This window comes from Pieris rapae, chromosome 6 (genome assembly GCF_905147795.1).
Source record: "Pieris rapae chromosome 6, ilPieRapa1.1, whole genome shotgun sequence".
Taxonomy (NCBI): Eukaryota; Metazoa; Arthropoda; class Insecta; order Lepidoptera; family Pieridae; genus Pieris; species Pieris rapae.
In genome coordinates this window covers 1,182,458-1,202,059 of record NC_059514.1, presented here as the reverse complement: position 1 = coordinate 1,202,059, position 19,602 = coordinate 1,182,458, and the positions used below count along the sequence as shown (strand labels likewise).

General features: G+C 32.7%; 1 protein-coding gene across 1 annotated transcript in view; it reads left to right on the top strand.

Moving 5' to 3' along the window:
* LOC110997097 (head-specific guanylate cyclase) overlaps positions 1-19,602 on the top strand; it is a 57,586-nt gene that overhangs the window by 18,344 nt on the left and 19,640 nt on the right. Inside the window, exons 4-7 of the mRNA XM_022265083.2 lie at positions 1,980-2,140; positions 3,211-3,419; positions 5,290-5,474; positions 13,368-13,543. Of these exons, the coding sequence (XP_022120775.2) occupies positions 1,980-2,140; positions 3,211-3,419; positions 5,290-5,474; positions 13,368-13,543 (731 nt within the window). The remainder of the gene's footprint in view (positions 1-1,979; positions 2,141-3,210; positions 3,420-5,289; positions 5,475-13,367; positions 13,544-19,602) is intronic.

Here is a 19,602-nt window from a genome sequence, read left to right as displayed (position 1 = left end):
AGTAAGATGATATTACAGAAAAGACAATGCCAAATTCTTTGTTATAAAAGAATAAAGTTATTCATTGCTTCTTACCGTAATTGGATCCACCTAACAAAAAATATCCAGTCTAAGGTCAAATTCCGTCAAGTACTATTCATCAAAGAGACTCACTCTAACCGTCTATAAATAATTTGAAACCTCAAAATATGGCTCTGACTACATCTCAGGGCATCTAACTCTTTAATTTTACATATATATTATATTAACTACTAAATATTTTATTATCTACGAATGGTATTTCCAATGGAAGTCAACACTTCCCTCTACATAATGGGATATATGGAGAGAAGTGTCTAACAAAAAATGAGTGCAAGAAGACTGTACGGTTGTACTGTGGATACTGGACCTAAACTGACACTAAATTTTATGTCAAATGTTAGTTAACAATTATTTATAGTATAATTGTGTAAGTTTATTAGATCAATAGTACACACACATACCATCATACATCCCATGTGGTTTCCTTATATATAATATATATTCCCTTTGTATATACTATTATTGATTGTTGTACATATTTCCTTGTTTTTGTTAACATTACATCCATAATTATGTATTCTCTATTATTTTATATCTTTTGTCGATCCGAAGTTGTGGAGGCCTGATGACCTGATGATGACACAGGTGCTCGTTCTTTAGCTGGCATCAATTTCCCATAAACAATAATTTTCCCTCAAAAACTTGAAACTTATCATGTATGAAGTTTTGTGAGAAATAAAGATTATTATTATATTGACTTAGTAATGTGAGGTTTTATTGTTTGACAATCGTAAAAATATTCAAATTATGTTCTTTATACTCGTCAATCGCGTAACTAATCCGTCTTTATTCAGTTCCTATTTTTGTGTCTAGGTTAAAGCGCTTTGAAATTAAATAGCCTATCTGTTTTCATAAAGCCACTCAACTTGACCATGAACTAAGACGCTCTATTGTTCGATGGACTAACACGTTGAAAGATCTTCAAGCTTCAACCCAATTAGTATTTTCTACTATCTTAGCGAGTAATTTAATATTTTTAATGTGAGCAAAGTTTAACTAATTCACATGTAAGAACAATGTAAGATTGATGTAGTCAAAGTTACGTCATACCCGTGTCTAAAATTAATAATCTAATAATGTAAGAGATAATATGTACACTGAATGGATTTGGACTAGCGAACATGAATATATAACAAATAAGGCACTATTATTGTGTATGATTATGTTACAACAAAGACTTATACAGAGCACATGTTTATGCACGAACGAATTATCAACGTCTACTAGATTAGCAGCAAAAAATCACAAAGTAACTCCATTACATAAAGTATATTTACGCCAAATTTGATGATAGGTATAGTGATACGGGATTTTGGAAAAGGAAATTTAAAAAAGATTATATTAGAGCGTACTAGTACTACGAGTACTACGAGTACTACGCGAACGTGATCGAAGCTGGGTAGACTCAGTTATGGATTGCTTTCGTATTCATTTGGATGATGTACGAGTATAAAAGCCTTCTACGAGTACGAACTCTATAGTTCATAGTATGAAAATAATATGTCAGATCGTGATATAGGTCGGATTTTCCCATGGGCCTATTCTTTCGGAACAAAGCTTACGAATTATTAAAATATACTCCTAATTTATCTATAAATACTACGTGCACATTTACTAACTTAAAATATAGGCAAAATTACTATTGTACTTTCAACAAATCATCCTAAAAACTTTATTTATTTGTTAAACAAAATAAGCTGCCCAGATGACTTCAATGCATTAACTATTACCGTTTACATAACTCACTCTTTTCACTCGCGAGCCCTCTAGCATCGGAAGTGTCCCCGGGCGGCGGTATCACTTAAAATACTCAAATCTGAGTTAATAAAAAAACTTGTGTTTAACAAATATGTACTTATGACAACTAAAATTTTAACATTATTTATATTTTGTTTCAGGTGTTTGCACGAAAGACTTTATAGCGAAACTAGGCGAATATTTAATTTTAACAGCATTTTCTCACAATTGTCGGCTGGAACGGGCGTTTAAATGTTTAGGAACTAACTTGACTGAATTTCTTACTACGTTAGACAGTGTTCACGATGTACTTCATGATCAGGTGAGGCTAATAATTGCATATATTTACATTGAAAATTTTAATTAAAACGTCTCAATCTATGTAAAATCCTAATTATACATTATATAACCTAACAGAATTTCACTTCGATTGCAATGTGTATCTCATACAAATTTGCCAGTGGCTAGGTTGAAGCGCGATTTTGTGTTATATAATAATTATATCCATATAAAAAAAATCTGTGGCGCAGAGACCTTTTTTGGGCCTCAGATACCTGTCAACCTTATAGGCAAGTAGTTGATCCGCCCACTGTGCCTGACACACGCCGTCGAGCCTAACGCCAGTTTCATCACGATGTTTTCTTTCACTGCTCGAGCGAATGTTCAATGTGCACATACAAGTCCTATACAATACAGTCCACTGGCGCACAGGCGGTGATCTCAGGCATGTAAATTGCCGGCTGGAGCCACTATTCCAACAATTGTTCCACTCCCTCTTCCATATATTTGTGTAAAAATTCCAATTCTCTTTGTATTTAGAATGTAGGTACTTATCTATTAGGTAAATTAAGCCTCAGTATATCTAAAGAAAAGATATTAGAACGAAGTTCATTATCGCGCGTTGCGAAAGGGCTACACGGAAAAAATTAAGACCAAAAGTTGTAACGACATTTTTTGCTATTAGTGCCTTATGCGTGAGACGTGCGCTTAGAAACATTCTATGAGAGAGAGAGATACAGTTATTTTTCGTTTCGTCTTTCTATTTCACATTGTACAGTGTGGTGCCACGATTTTTGTTGAATGTATACAGGTTAAACAATAATACAGCAGAATCAAAAACAAAATATAATACTAACATGCAGTTTTTTCAAGACATTTAAATAAAATATAATACTAAACATATGTAACACAACCAATGATTAAAATTGAGTCCACTGTTAAAGTTTACAATATTAGTCGAACAGGTATTAATATTATATTTGTTAATAATAATAAAAAATATTTGAAAGTTAAAAAATTACATTTTACTACAATTTCTTCACTAATCAATTCCCTTTCGATTATTTTTGTTATTCTGTTACATTGACATTATTACCTAACCGGTCTTCCCAGGATGATGTGTTCAAAGATGAGACGACGGAAACAGAAGCGGCTTTTGTTTGTACATCGCACGCGGGGAACATAGAGCTACACCTTACAACGGAGAGTGAGCCAGTGGCCTATATGCTTGTTGGAAGTCTGCGGGCGATCGCGCGGTTACTGTACGATACCCACGCGGAAATAAGACTGATGAGCTATTCCAACGATCCTAGGCGATTCAGGTATGTATATATAAAAATGCAGGTATTGCGTAGTGTTAAAATTGTTGCAGTAGTGTGTATCGTTTACGTAAACCGTTTAAATTAAGGATTCACAAGGATTCACCGATGCATTTTTTGTTTGTTCTGGTCTTTATTTAATTAATAAAAGGATTGATTTGACATTCGTCCATATTGAAGTAGTAGTTAAAGATGTTTTTTTAATTTTTCGAATATTTAAGTGATTATTTTCCTTGGGATTGATTTTCTCCAGCTTAAATAATTTGTAGGACTCAAAACTTGGTGAAAAAGAATGGCATGGAGTTTCCTGCCAGTTCTTTTTGCCCGCTCTACCCCTTTGACTTGCAATTGTAAATGTTAAATTTAAAATCATTTTAACATCTTTTTTGTTGACGTTCATATGTGTACTTCTTTACCTATATGAATAAAGTTATTTTGTATGTTGAGTTTGACACAGTACAAATGAATTACATAAATTCTAAATTGATTTATATTCTACTACAGTTAAGAATCTACATGTTGTTTCTTTACCGGGTTTAGATGCACATTAAGTCAAGACGGATGCTGTCCTTAAGCCTTACTAATTACAGATGATCCTAAGACTCAACTGAGTTACTGTTCTGCGAGAGTTAATCTATGGGTTTACAGCACGTAGCATTTGGCGTTGAATTGTTTATGATACGTAGCTTCCATTGTTTACAACAATATGTTACTGGAACGTTTAATAATGAAGATCTGTGGTCAAAATACATTTATAGAAGTGTTATTATATCTATATAGATATTTCGTAATTCCATTTGTTCACGTAATTAATACAGTGTAGCCATGTAATACAGTGCTTGATAAAGATAGTGCATGCCTATTTCAGTTTTCATTGGTGTACCTCAAATACTAAACTGGTGAACCCGACGTGATCACATAGCAATACCTTGTTTCAAAGTATATAGTTAAAACATAAATAATATTCAAAAATGGCCTGTATTAGAGTTCTACGTAAACAGGATTACATTAAGTTTGTTTTTATATTTATTTGTAATCTTACATCTAACATATATATTATGAATAAATTAGACTATATAAAGTGAAAACAGATTACATAGATAAACAAAATGTATGAAAAAGAAAACATAAAAAAATTAAAAATAAAATGTTTCTTAATACACGACCTTTGACCGAGTGAAACCCTCCAATTTCTTACATTTGTGTCTCATCTTAGGAATAATTTTCCCGTTTTAATTTTATATTTCCAGGTTTTTTGTAGTTTTCTTTTTTTCTATTCTAGAAAAGCTCATAAAAATATCAGATTTACACCATTTTAACAAAATCACAAGTGTCTCTTCATATCCCGTTTTGACGGAAAGAGACAAAAGACAACCAGTTTTTAGTGCAGTTTTAAATAGGTCAAAGCAAAAAAAAAATTATAAGAATTGTACTTATTCATTATTTTAAATATAACATACGGTGTTACAATAATATTAACAAAGCTACAACTCATTTAAGTCTAGGTGTCAGATTTCTGTATCTGTTTCATAATCATTTGTCGAACTAATGGGCAAGTAGCTGATCAGCCTCCTGAGGCACACGCACAACCCGGCTTCCTCACCAAGTTTTCCTTCACCATTCAAACGAATTTTAAATGCGGACATAGATAGTTCACAGATCGAACCAACGACTTCAGGGATGAGAATCGCCCACTGAAGCCGCTAGGACCAATACAATTGTAATTAATGTGAAAATCATTAATTAATGTACTGTAATTGTATTGTAGTGTTAAATTGTGTAGTAATAAATTATGCGTGTGTCACCACAATTTGTGACATTGATGGATTTTCTATGTCTACCATTTGCCAGCTTCAATTAAGTCTCTTTACAGATACGAGATAAGTGCGGTGCCCTTACACCAGAAGTCTAAAGAAGAGAACTGTGAGGCGCAAAGCGAAGCGGTGTCAGTCGCTGCGTCAACTAATGTTCACGACCTGAAGATCGGAGTTGCCAGCTTTTGCAAAGCCTTTCCCTGGCATTTTGTTACTGACAGGCGCTTGGAACTCGTACAATTAGGTGAGACTAATAATATATATAAACACCTTTATTTTCTAAAACCAAGATACCTTGGCGTTGCGTAGAGATGAAGTTTCCCTCTGCATCTTCTATAGCATATATTGTGGGGAGTGTTCATCATGGGGCAGAATGCGAAATTCTACGCATTTTACCTTGCCGCGTCCTACGCGCTTTTTGAAACACTTTTTCCCGTTCACCACGACTTTATGGAGCTGCAATATGTTCAAGAAACAATCAGTTGGTCGTAAATATAATATTTAATGAAATTTAGAAAACGAATTAACATTGTTCCATGTTTTTACGGTTAAAATCAGTAAATTTACGCGAATTATTTATCGAGTAACATAAGTAATATTTTATGTTTAGCACTTACTTCGCTGCGTTTTTAAAGCTTCGGAATGGGAATAAAACATGTCGGATGGTAAAAACTCGAATAATTCTGAAATCGGAGAAGGTTATCCTGCAAAACTGGTAACTGACAGCCTGGGATTGGTTCAATTACGTGAATTCGTCGATTTCGTAAACAAAACCGAAGTGTGCTTACACAGTGTAATAGATTGTCTAATGTGAACAATTTGAGCAAAAACACCATTAGTGATGTTTATCAAATCATTAATATACAAAACTAAAAGTACACTTCTTACATTAAAAGGAAATCCATTCGATTACAAAGTTTTATAAGACTGCTACATGGCTGGCTTATCAACCACTTATTTCCAATATTTAAAGAAATGCTAAGCCTTGAGTTACGTTCGGTAGCCTTTTTTATAGAACAGGGGGCATAGGGCCAGGAGGCTACATAATTAAAAAATGACACAACCGCCCATGAATACTCAATGTCAGAGGGCTCGCAAGTGCGTTGCCGGCCTTTTAAGAATAAGTACGCTCTTTTCTTTAAGGACCAAAAGCTGAATTGGTTCGGAAATATCTCAGTGGGCAGGTGGTTCTTCATAGTGTAAGCATGGCAAAAAATCATGGGTATAAGCGTTAAAATGTTGCAACGTCATGCGATACAATGCGATTCAAAAGATTCGGACGGCTAATTTTAGCGACGCAAGTTTTAAACGCCATCTAAGTGCGATGCAGAAACAGAAATACAATATCGATATGACACTAACTTTTGTTTTTAAAATTTACTTTTCAAGTGATACTTAGGATTTTGTACATTCCTTGGATGCACTTAATAAATTTATACATTTCAATTATGCTTGAAATCAATACGTAATCTCCTCTACTAATAGGCGTTATTTTAATGTGAGAAAGATACAAGGAACCTAAGAGATATCGAAAAAACGGTAAAGGTGAAAAATATAGAATAGCGTTGTAGATATTCAATTGTAGTAAGTTTGAGCGGATGAAAAGGTATTCGAACCTTATCTCGTCTTACTCCGGTCGTGTCGACACCCTTTGCTTTTACAGTTATATAATAGTACACTTATTTTTAGTTCTTTCAATCAAATCAAAATTCATCTGCCTCATGTAACATAAAAAATATACCAGTTGTTATCAGCTGTTTGATAAAACGGCTCGCGAGTGAAGAACAAAGCTTTAATGACATAGTATATAAAATATGATATTTTAAGCTATTTCTACAGTACATTTAATAATGTATGTCGTATGTCTCAAAAAAAGCAGTGATAATCATTATATACATTGAATTATATCGTAAAATTACATTACAGTGTCTGCCTGAATTCGGTATTCAAATATTCATTTGGTAATATGCGGTAATGGTTGAGTCAATGTTTTGGCGTCACCTTGACTAGGGATAATAACATTAATTCCCAAAGCGATACATGTTTGTAGTATTATTAACTCGGCTTTATTTGTTCGCTTTGTAAGTAGAATATGAAACGGGTAGGTTCTTTTATGTATGATAAATGATGGGGATTTCATTCAAAAGCTTCTTTAGAAGTATTCTTCGATATTTTTACAGAGAAATGTGTAAAACGATTTGTTTTATTTGCTTTTTTAATTTGGCTTACGCATAATTACTTCAAAAAAATGTGTATGTATGTATACGCGACAAAAATGATTTCAAATAGTTTATTCTACGTTTGTAGGAAACATGACACTAACAATGTAAAAAAGGTATTTAATACATTTTAAGTTTTATTTTAACTAGTTAAATAAAGTTTATTAAAATAACACAAAAAACTGATTTTTTAAAATCATGTTAAATAGTTATAAGTTTATAATAACACATAGCTTCAATCCGATAAAAAAATGTTTTCTTTAAATTAACAACCTTGTTAATAATAATAACATTTGAACAAATTTAAGTAATTGTATGTACAGAGTAAAAATATTGATGTTTAAATTATCTCCGAAATTGTCTCGTAAAAGGCAGGTGTTCGTAATATATTAAACGAAGCCGCTGGTCCGCTTATTAAAAAAAGTAATTTTAAATTTCATTTTAGTTGTTTTTTTTATAATTATTCATTACATCAAACATTAAACGAATATGAAAACCTTAAATACAGTAACGTGAAATGTGTCTAACGTTATTGGGGAAGGTCACTTCCGGGGCCAGTTGCACGAAAATTTATTTCTATACTATTTACAAAAGCCATAGCCACCTTTTTGTTTTTTGTTATGTTGACGACTTAAATATCCTATACTAATATTATTATTATTTAGTATATAAACACACTAGCAGCTTAATAAGCTGATGTGCTCGTATTTTGAGATTTGGAGAAAATATCCAATCTAAATTAAAAGAGTTCAATGATGGTGCACTAATTACACTTTTCGGAAGCCTATTCCAGTCGGCCATTACCCGGTTTGGTAGAAAGTTCTTTAGAGAATTTGTGTTATGTTGAGTGGTCTTAATTTTAAAGAACTACCCCTCAAATGGCTATTTTCACTTAAAATAAAGAGCATCTCATTTCCTGGAACATTATAGTGGCCAGTGAGAATTTTATATGTTTAAATGAGATTGAAACATTTAAAGAAAACACTTTTCACCAGTTTATAGCTATGTATTATTGTCACCTTATAATTATTTAACATAATTTTAAATTTATCCGACGTTTCGCGTGCGTGACTGAAGACAAAAGGTGTTGAATGTCAAAAAAGTATCACAGCTGTAGAAAAAGTTGTATTCTCGGTATTTTTTTCTCCGGAGTTGGTATCGACTAAAATATGAAGGGTTTCTGCAGATCGTAGCGTCACTAATTTTTGGTGCAAGTCCTATTAAGCGTAGGCATACTTGTGCTATTGTCTCCTTAACTATAGTTACATGGCTAAAGAAAAAAATATCTTAAGTATATCTTAATATATAACAGCGTACAAAATGAATAAAATGTATGAAATGCATAATATTATAAGGCAAGAAGACCTAGTCAATAAAGCCCAAAATCTAATAAACAGCACAGTTTCAATGCCATACAAGTTTTACAGCAAGACATTACACGACTGCAGTGTTGTAGCATCTTTATTTTTAGACTTGGCTCCAGTCTGACCTAGAACGTCTGCCATTTAAAGGAATCAATTCAATCTATGCATTCCTATAGTTTTTTTTTGTTTTTTTATAGAACAGGGGGTAAACGGGCAGGAGGCTCACCTGATGTTACGTGATACCGCCGCCCATGGGCACTCTCAATGCCAGAGGGCTCGCGAGTGCGTTGTTTAGTTTATATATTAATCTTATCGCAGAGAGAATTAATATTTTTGATTTAATTATTTTGATGAATATTTGGTAGGTATTGTTTTTTCGGTGTGATTGTGAAGAACTATTAGTCTTGTTGCCTAGGAACTTTTAGGAATCTCGTTAAACGATTCTTTCACTCACATGTGTGACGGAAATTTAGCGCCTTGATTGAATATTGATATTTGATTAACTGTCTGGAGATTCAATTAACTTTCTGATTTAAGTACTTTACTGCGATATGTACATTTACTTTTAAGTTTCGTTAGAACGAATGAATTTTGTTACAAGTAATTTGGACACTTTTAAAGGTAGATAATGTAACGAAGCTTCGTTCGTATGTTCCTGGAAATATAGACAATTTCATACAACAATGATTTGAGAAGATATTTTTCTCAAACTGTGCAGAATTATTCGACTGATAAAACGATCTTATGAGCGATGACTAACCCAATTTTATTACGATATGGGGATCGAGTTACGACTTCCGACAGTAATAATAATTAAACCTTGATTTACTAGTGGATAAGTCCTGAAAAACATAACATTGTTTTATGGTTATTGAAGTAGCCTCTGATAAGGTTAAAGGTTGCAGCCATTCATCCAGTTATGCCATGTGATAACAAAATCATACTTAATAGATATTGTAAGCGAAATTTATATCGTTCTTATTTTCCACCCTGTAAATCAGAAAGTGACTTGTATGTACTGAATATAGGCAATATTACAGTTTGTTAATAAAGTGTTAGGATTTAACTGAGTTACTTTAAATTTAAAGCTTCCTGTCGTATTTTAGTGTGTTATATGTTCTTGTGTGTTTTGTTGTATTTAAACGCGGTAGAAGATGCCGAGTACCAAGTCGGAAAGTGACTGATCGTCGCCGATTTTTATTTCTCCTCGGTCAAGTGGAAGGAGCTGGTACTGGGAAGCTGCCAGAGGTGAGAACAGTATATGTCCATCATCCATGTGAGGCCAAATTTATATAGAGTTGACTGAAGACCCGAAATGAATCGTATCGTCTCGACTTATTGACCACACCATGCTTCTAAGCCTAATTGAGCGATACTGAACGTCATTTCATATGTAAACGTCGAGTATTCCGATGCAAGTTTTAACGAGAAGAGAGTAGCTAACTTTATTTAACATTATTTGAATATTAAAATATATCGTTTTCAGAAGACACAAAGCTGACTGACGAAAAGTCTTCTGAGAGAAAGACTTCTCTCTTTTCTTTGGATTGTCTTTTGTGTATACATGTATCAGTCAATGTTACCAGTGCTTAACAATTATGGATAAGAATAAAAGTATACAATCGTGACACGTATACGGGTTACACAAAAACAGGAAAACAGTTTTTGAAAATATAATAAATATGTTGCAGATATAATAAATTGTTGTATGTATAAAAATGAAAATTGGGTTCAGACTTATTTAAAACTATTAAATTCAACTTTTTCATCAAAAGCTTTACGCTATTCGCAGTAAATAAAAAACTTTATTTACTAATAACCGCAACCCGTGCAGAGTTTATCATACATTTTTATTAAATATTTTTCACTGTATTTTTAAGTTTTCCGTAGTATGGATAGCAAAAAAACAAAAATCAAGGATCACGTGACTATTTTGCGTTTCATGTTTCAAGTGAAAATAAAAATTCTGTATTTTTTATATCTACGAGCACACTCAAAATACGTGTTTAAATCTGAGAACACTTTTGAATGGTTGACGCAAAATTGTATATTGAATTAAGTTTTATATACGAATTTATATAATTAGCAGACCCGACAGGCGTTATCCAGCTTGCATATTTCATACGATTAAGATATTAAACAAAGTATGAAAGTACGAACTGCAGCCCCATCTGCCCGGCTGATTTGTGAATCTAAATGATCCACTTCCACCCATTCTTTTAACATATATTAAAGCATATCTGCAGCAAGAATCGCCACCGAGATTAACTCCTGGAGGATATATATTTTATTTATAATACATTGCGCAGTGGCGATGAGAACTTGGAGAAACTGATCCTTGTTGATAACACAGAAGGCAAGGTCACTTAACCAGCAGATGGACTGGTCAATTGAAAGACTCATCCTCAAGACTGTTCTATAAGCTGGATAGAAACCTGTGAAAACAGATTGTCCGCTCCAGATGTTTCCTTGCTAATCAGTGATCACAAGACAGACATGAACTACCGACTGAATAGAGAGAGAATAGGACATAAATATAGATCGAGAAATCAAACGCAAACTATAATTTAAACTATATTTATAAACTACATTTCAAATGGAATATCTTCGACTTCTTAACGAATAAAGGCCAGCTATATAAAACAGATTTTATACTAAAATTTTGACTAAGGTTTGGTTAAAAAAGTCGTAAAATCATTGGAGGAAATCCCACGACTCTCATTAAATGGAATTGGAAGGGAAATGGGCCATGCAAAAACATCCCACTTAGAAGAATATTGCTGTTCAGAGTACCTAATCCGCTTTGTAATTATTTTCTTTATTTATTGTATATTTAACTACGCGCAACCACAACACACAATCATTGACACTAATTACATTATATTCTGATTTGGGAATGAGGCAATAGGAATGTTTGTGTTTGAAATTCTATCAACCATTACGGTGGTACCTATTTTAAATTAAGTTTCTAAAGGGCACTTTTGATTTACAAATGCGTACATTTTTTGACCCTTTGGCTTTGAACTAAATTTTGCAACAGTTTTTATTGGAGAATACATTGGAAAGACATTTTTTAGTTAAATTAGAGAGTCATTAATAGACGTTTAACCATGAAACATAGTAAATATAATATATAGGTATAATTAACTGTATTTTCACGAGTTAAACTTCTTCAATGATTCTGAATTCGTTAATCACGACAAAAACCAATCAATACATTGAGTAAAATTATAACAAATATTAATTAAAGATGTTTAATTTAAAAAAGTCAGAAATATCTATAAGAAGAGATTAAAACTTCATTTATATTATTCCCACCAAAGCGTAATCTCCAAAGCCATCGTTAATATTTAACAAAATGTCCACCTGCCACTGAGATTTAATATAGAATCGGAGATTGGTAATTCCTTCAAACTCCCCGAATCCCATTCAAAAAGCCGTATTAAATCATCTGGAGTTGAGCCCATTATAATTGCTTGAATAAATCGTCGTTAGATTTCAGTCGACTCCGCTTAATGTGCTTATTTGAACAATAATGAAATTAATTTCGTAATTAGTTCCAGTTAACTGCAGATTACTGTAATATATCATGGTAATGGTAATTGCTATACAAAAACAAAAGCTACCACTGAGCGAGCGAGCTATACATATCGTTCTAAATTACGCTCTCTTCCATTATGTAAAAGGTCGTCATAGTTCCCGATTCCAGTCTATCGATCCCCATATGATGCAATATATCAATCGCAGGCTGTCTGAGGGGCACTCTCAGTCATGGTCATGACGAGTATGGTGATTTAGTACATATTTAAAGAAATACAATTCGTTCTTTGTATAGGAACGAAACGGGAACGGCCCCTGTGATAATGACTTTAATATTAGTTCGTTATGATTCACCAAGTGCTATAAAATTTCGAGATAGGAGTAAGAACAACACTTTAGTTTAACATATTTTAATATAATATCCAATCTTAGTGCAAACTAATTAACCACAATTACTTATAGTATAATAACTAACCTTAAAATAATAACTAAAAAATATTATTAAAAGGTTCCGAAGTTACTGGCAGCGTTTCCCCTTTGAATAGCTAGACTAATTCTTTGTCCGAGGTAGCTGCCAGATCTTCGGTCTCCTCTGCCATCGACTAACCTCTTGGATTACCCTATTAACCCTAAAAAGCCTTATAGCGCTAGGACCCCACGGACTAAGGGTCTCGACACCGAATGGGACAAAATCATATTCGGAGCCTAGACCGTTTTTTGATTTGCCGGCTTTAACACTACATTGTAGTCGTTACAATAATCATGATAAAATGATAGACAGTAGATGCAATCAGATTAAGGCATAAGAAAGAAATTTAAAAAAAGTAATTTTGTCTTACATTAATTTTGATTTACATGAATTGAAAGAAGTATTTTTTTTTATATTTGTGGTTAGTTTATTATATCTGTATCACTGCGCCGGGGTGGCGTGGTCCCCGGCATACCGCGAAAGCAGACACTATATATATGTTTATATCACTTCTACCTATACACTATAAACCTGTAATTCACCAGGTGCTGGCTTCATGCGTCTCTTTGGAACACATTTGACTACACACGGATCGTCGCTATGCACGTATTTCCGAATGCTGAGGCCCAAGAGCGTTCGACTGGACTTCCAGGAGATCCTGAAACGCGTCAACACCCCTTTTATGTTCTGCCTGAAGATACCGGGGAATTCATTGGCCGAGGTTAGTTTTTATATTGATAGTTTTAGGGCCTGTTTCACAATATCCAGATAAGTTCCAAATAAGCTATTTGTTACTTATTGGTATGATAAATAGTATTTTTGCGTTTCACGACTGTCAGATAGCGCTATACGTCATGAAATTCGAAGTATCTTATTTGGAACTTTTATCTTTAGAATAATTTATGTGTTGCATAGCTATTTGGCATTTTATCCATACATTGTGAAACAGGCCCTTAATGTACATAGATTATTACTAACATCGATGAAAATATTGATGTGGTTTACAACGGTCTGCCAAGTTGTCGTAACATTGTTTATCGTGCTCTTAATGAAGTTTAAGTTCTCATTTAGTTTAGGTTATTATTGTTATTTTGTTTTTTTTCGGTATTATTAATATATATTTTTTAGATTTTTGTTTATTGTGTTTGTTTGTTTTAATTTTCTTCTTTGATAGATTACTTATGTTCTAATATAATTGATTTGTATGTGTGTGAAATTTGCGATGTCATATTTTCTTGAATTTTTAGCTATACACATTGTTTTAGAACGTAAAAATAAACTATATATATACTAAACATAACAATTATATATACAGTATTTACAATTTTCTTAACATAATAATGTTCTTCTCATTCATTCGCTCTTAGTCGCCAAGTTTTTGTTTTACACAACGTTTGTATGCGGAATGTTATACTCCAGTTTTCCAAATGAAGCCAGTGAACAAAAAAAATTACTTCCAGAGTAAAAACTTCGTACCAAAAAGATTTTTGCAAAATGTTTTTAATATACAGAATTCGCTTAAGTAACTTTCTTGTGCAAAACTGAAATATATATTTTTGGAAGAATTAAGTATCTATATTTGAAAGAGCGTACCAATAATTCTTAAAAGGCCGGCAACGCACTTGCTAGCCCTCTGGTAATGTAAGTGTCTATGGGCGGCGGTATCATTTAATATGAGTGAGCCTCCTTGCGCGTTTGACCCGTTATATATATCTATATAATAATTAATTCAAAATTCATATTAAATTGTTACCATAAATACTAACGATGTTATCTAAATTATCAATTATATTTAAAATACATTTAAATAAGTCAGCCGTATCAAATAATTTCCATAAATACCATTCAATTTGAACGCGAGCCAAATTTACTGACACGAATTTGGAATAACATAATTTTCATTTCTCTAAATAGTAATCACTTTTAACATTTGCGGTCGCATAGAGTAAATTTATAGAGGATATTACGTTAATCTGAGGTTAACATCGCTGTTTTGTTTACTCTGTGTGTACCGTATTTTGGTACAACGACATTAATTGTATTGTTGATATAATAAATTTATTACATATATTGTTATCAGTTTGTAGGATACAATCAAGAATTTTCAATTTTCTTCTACAAAGCAATAATTATAATAATAAAACAAATTTAAATAGTTTGGCCCCTGTACATTTAACGCTGGCAGCATTTCTATTTTCATTGTATAGTAACCATAGACAAATAAGTTTAGAAAATAGAGCATCATCAGCAATTATGGAAAAACATCTTTTTATTCAAATGTCAAACGAATCACAGTTTAAGTTTTCAGTAATTATACAAAGAAACTTAAGGACAATATTACCTACGGACTATAAGCTAAATATATTTTTTTAATAATCACAGATACATTGGCAAGTCAATTCTGAGAATATCTGACCAAATATGTGTAATACTCCCTTCGCCTAAAGGTATTATGATTTTTATCGAACAAAGAGCCTTTGATGTAACAGCCTTAAGATAAGACATTCACCGAAAATAAAACGCAAGTTATTCGTTGTTTATAGTATTTTTCATATCGATTTTCTCAATTATATTTCATGAAATTGTAGGTAATGTCGCGAAATTTAAGTAACACTGTGTTATTAAACATCAAGTCATTATGTTATCAATATTTCAAGTATTTCAAGTGCACACTGGTTTGTCAGAAACATGGAAATACACGATTATCTGGAGATGCCAACTGTAAAAGAAAAAAAACATAAAAACAGTAGTAGATACCGGGAAAGATTAAGAAAGCATACAAATTAATTGGCAAAGAATCTGTCAAGTCCAGGGCATGACGTAATTTGTCAAAAAAGATGGGAAATACTAGATCTAGACCAGTGAAACTAACCTAAAATCCAGTTTTAACAACACATACGGGGCTTTTCAATAAAAAAAAAAACAAAAAAATAAAATACGTTTATTTTGGAACATAAGATTATCATGATATTATTTTTTCCGCGTCATTAAATTCGAGCCTGTTGGCATCCCTACTCATCGGCAAAGAAGACAGAGAGTGTTGGCCGAGAGAAAAAGCCGGCGTAAAAAACTCTCGGTACTCTTTAAAAAAAAAAGCAAATCATCAAACAATGGGCACCCAACAGCATTATCCGCCTTAAGTATTAATTCTAAACGTGAAAACCGGAAATGAAAATTTTAAGCTTCGGCTTATTTTAATTATAATTTGATATGTTCATGCTGTTCCCCAAAGGGGTAGGCAGATATCAACACACTTACTTCTTGACATACCTATCTCGCTTCATTTACTAACATGACATACTCATCTTTTATGGGTTCTTTTAACTTCAATAGAGCGAACTGAATTATTAGTCTATACTTCTATACTAATATAATAAAGAGGAAAGGTTTGATTTTTTGTTTGTTTGTTTGTATGAATTGAATAGGCTCCGAAACTACTTGGCAGATTTGAAAAATTCTTTCACTGTTGGAAAGCTACATCATTCCTGAGTGACATAGGCTATATTTCATTTTCAAAAAAATAGGCATCCTTACTAAAATTACGATAACATTAACATTTGTTTATTATTTGATACAATTCTAACCGATGGCGCTGAGTTAAAGGTAGTAGTTTGGCAAGACGACGTTTGCCAGGTCAGCTAGTTTATATATAAATTCAATTGAGCAGTCTTGGCATATTAGTTAAAACGTGCGACTCTGAGCCCTGAGGTAGGAGGTTCCATCCCCGACTGTGTACCAATGGACTTTACATGTGCCAATTTAATATTCGCTGGAACGGTGTAGGAAAACATCAATAAGGTTGTAGCGCCAGCGTATTATTTATTATTATAAATTTAATTAATAAAGTTTTTCTTTTTGTTTGTCTTGGTTTTTCATATAGGCAAGTAGGTGTTATCAGTGCCTTACACAATCATACAAGGACTAATGGTATTAATTGAATTCATACGAGAATAAATCAATGAATAATCCCATAGACAATATATTATTATATATAATTATTCAACTTTTAATACTTACCGGTTAGATTATATGAAACAAATTCCTTTTTCTGAAAACGCACGAATTATTTTCGTAAGCTTCCTATAACGCCGCGAACAATTTGAGAACGGCCATTAGAGGGATACATCTTTGCAGTCTTGTAAATGGCGTAGATAAAACGAATTTTATCATTTGTTTCAGACGTTTTTATAACGTAACGCATTGTTTGTAAATGATTAATACGGATAAAAGAAGGTTTTAGTTGTTACTTACTATATTGTTTTCTTAGATTTCTTTCTGTTACGTGGTCAATTGTTTTTTTGACGTGACAAAGTCTTATAATTCGATGGAGCCGGCTACACGTGCGAAAAATCGCTCTTGACGCATGCGGCGTTACCTTGCTCTGAGGCGTTCCATTTTAGGCTTGAAGTACAAGCGAGAGCGCGGAACGAGCGACAAAGAGTTCGTTCGTTAAAAAAATTTCATAATCAATTGAACTCAATTCAATTGTGATTTCCATTTACCTCCTTCTCTATATCCATACAAAATATCTCTCAGACAAATAAAATTAAAATTTTCTTTTACAAAATGCAACTATTCCATCAGTATTTTCTTATGACGTTGTCACGTTTAACTATCGTCAGTAAAAAAAAAAATCTACTAGACAAAGAGGTGTTCAGACTTGTACCTGACAGCTACCGTTGACCATAATATGTGGGAGTGTTAAGTTTTAACATAGGAAGTCCAGTTGTGCAGTCAAGGGTTCAAACCTACGGGGGATGACAGTCGCAACCTGAAATAGGTCAACAGGCCTGTTTTGTTGTAATATTTGTTCATATCTTGATTACGGCTTATTTATTTACAAAATAGGTGTGTTGATTAAAAAAAATACATTTTCAATTCAAAAATTCCTTTCTGATGTCAATCTCGAGATTCTACTACACTAAGGAAGGTTTTCAAAAGAAAATAATTAATTTTTCATTCCATGTTTCCTTTTGATGGTATCGTAATATTCCTAGCTTAATATTGAGGGCTTTTTATCGCTTCGGTTTTTTTTAAACAAATCTTTCCTCTTTGTGGTGTTGATAAGAAAATAGCCAGAGCTTAATCTACCTTTAAACTAAAAACATTAATACATCAATGGCTGTACAACCTTTTCAGGGCTCGGCCTCAGATCTCTGTATCTATTTCATGATCATTTGTTAATCTAATAGGGAAGTATGTGATGTGCCTGATGCACGTCCTCGACTTTTTGGGTCTGAGAAATGCCGGTTTATTTACTTTACTGTTCCAGCGAATGTTAAATGTGCACATAGAAAGAAGTCCATTGGTGCACAGCCGGGGATCGAACCTACAACTCAGAGATGAGTAGCACGGTGAAGGTGCTAAGCCAACACTTATAAACTACCTTAGAATAGTTAAAGGACCTAAACAATGACACTGCCGAGTTTCGTTGATCAAATCCATTATTGCGAGTTATATGGTTTTCTAAAATAAACAGACATATTGTGTTGATAAAATTGTCTGTGTTTTGTTATTATTTATACTTCTCCTGTGAGAATCAAAAAGATCTGTGTGCCTTTGCGTAGTGTGATCCTGTTAGTAATAAATACTAATATTTTTAATATATGTCTTCGAGTTTTTAGTGACTGATATTAATCGATACTGTTTTTCTGAAAATATTTCATTACGAGGGCGCTTTTACATAACACCAGCGCTTAAATGACAACAAAAAAATATCCATTAATTTCCGTTTCGACAATTCACTATGGACTATTCCATTAAAATTTTGAAATACCGTTCCATTTTTCAATTCTGTCTTTTGATTCAACGTATCGCCCAATTTTTGTGATGTACTGTCGATATTTCGAATTTTAAAGAACGTTTATTTTACAGTGTTTTTAAATAAAAAAAAAATTGATGAATAATTGTTAAAGGTTATGGATATTTCCTAAAAGACTGGCGACGCACTTGCGAGTCTTGGATTTGTAATTTCTTCTATAAAAATATTATATTTTTTCGAGAACCAGTTTTTTGTTTGTACGAATATAGAATTTTGTATTTACAAACAAATTCTTTCCTCCGTTCCACGCCATTGATTTCAGAACTGGCAGTAAATGTAAACGTAGAACCATTTTTTAAATGACATTCCTAAGTGTAAATAATATGAATTAATGATATTTTGAATCAAAATGAATTGGATTTATTTAATAACTACAATACATGCTCATGAATCTTGGGTATTTATATTACATTTAAATTTATATTACATTATAAGGTATCGAAGAAAGATTATATCGAATTCCCTTACACCAAAGATTCTTTATTTATATACAATGCAAAACATAGTATATAAATAACAATTTAAAACGCCGCTATTAGTAACTCAACTCAGAAATATCCTTGAGGTGTTCATAGATTTTTAGGTGTAATACTTGAGCTATTTAATTATGTCCACATAGAACTGATTTGAGGCTTGCTCACAGGATCTGAAAGCAAAGCCTCACCTATAACCCAATCATATCTCATAAAGACATATAACGATATCATTGTATATGAACTTTATTGTGATACATAAATTCTTTTATTCAACGAGTCGTCGTATTATTAAATGTAAAATATTTATTTTCCATTATCTGAGATCCATATCGGAGATCGACTTTGAAAGATATATAAGATTTCCAGCGCAGATTTCTTTACCAAGATATTGTTAGGAATAATAAATGGGCCCTATTCGTCTTTGAATATCGTAACCAATATATTTTCATTAATTTGTATATTCTGAAAAACTCCCACAAAAGT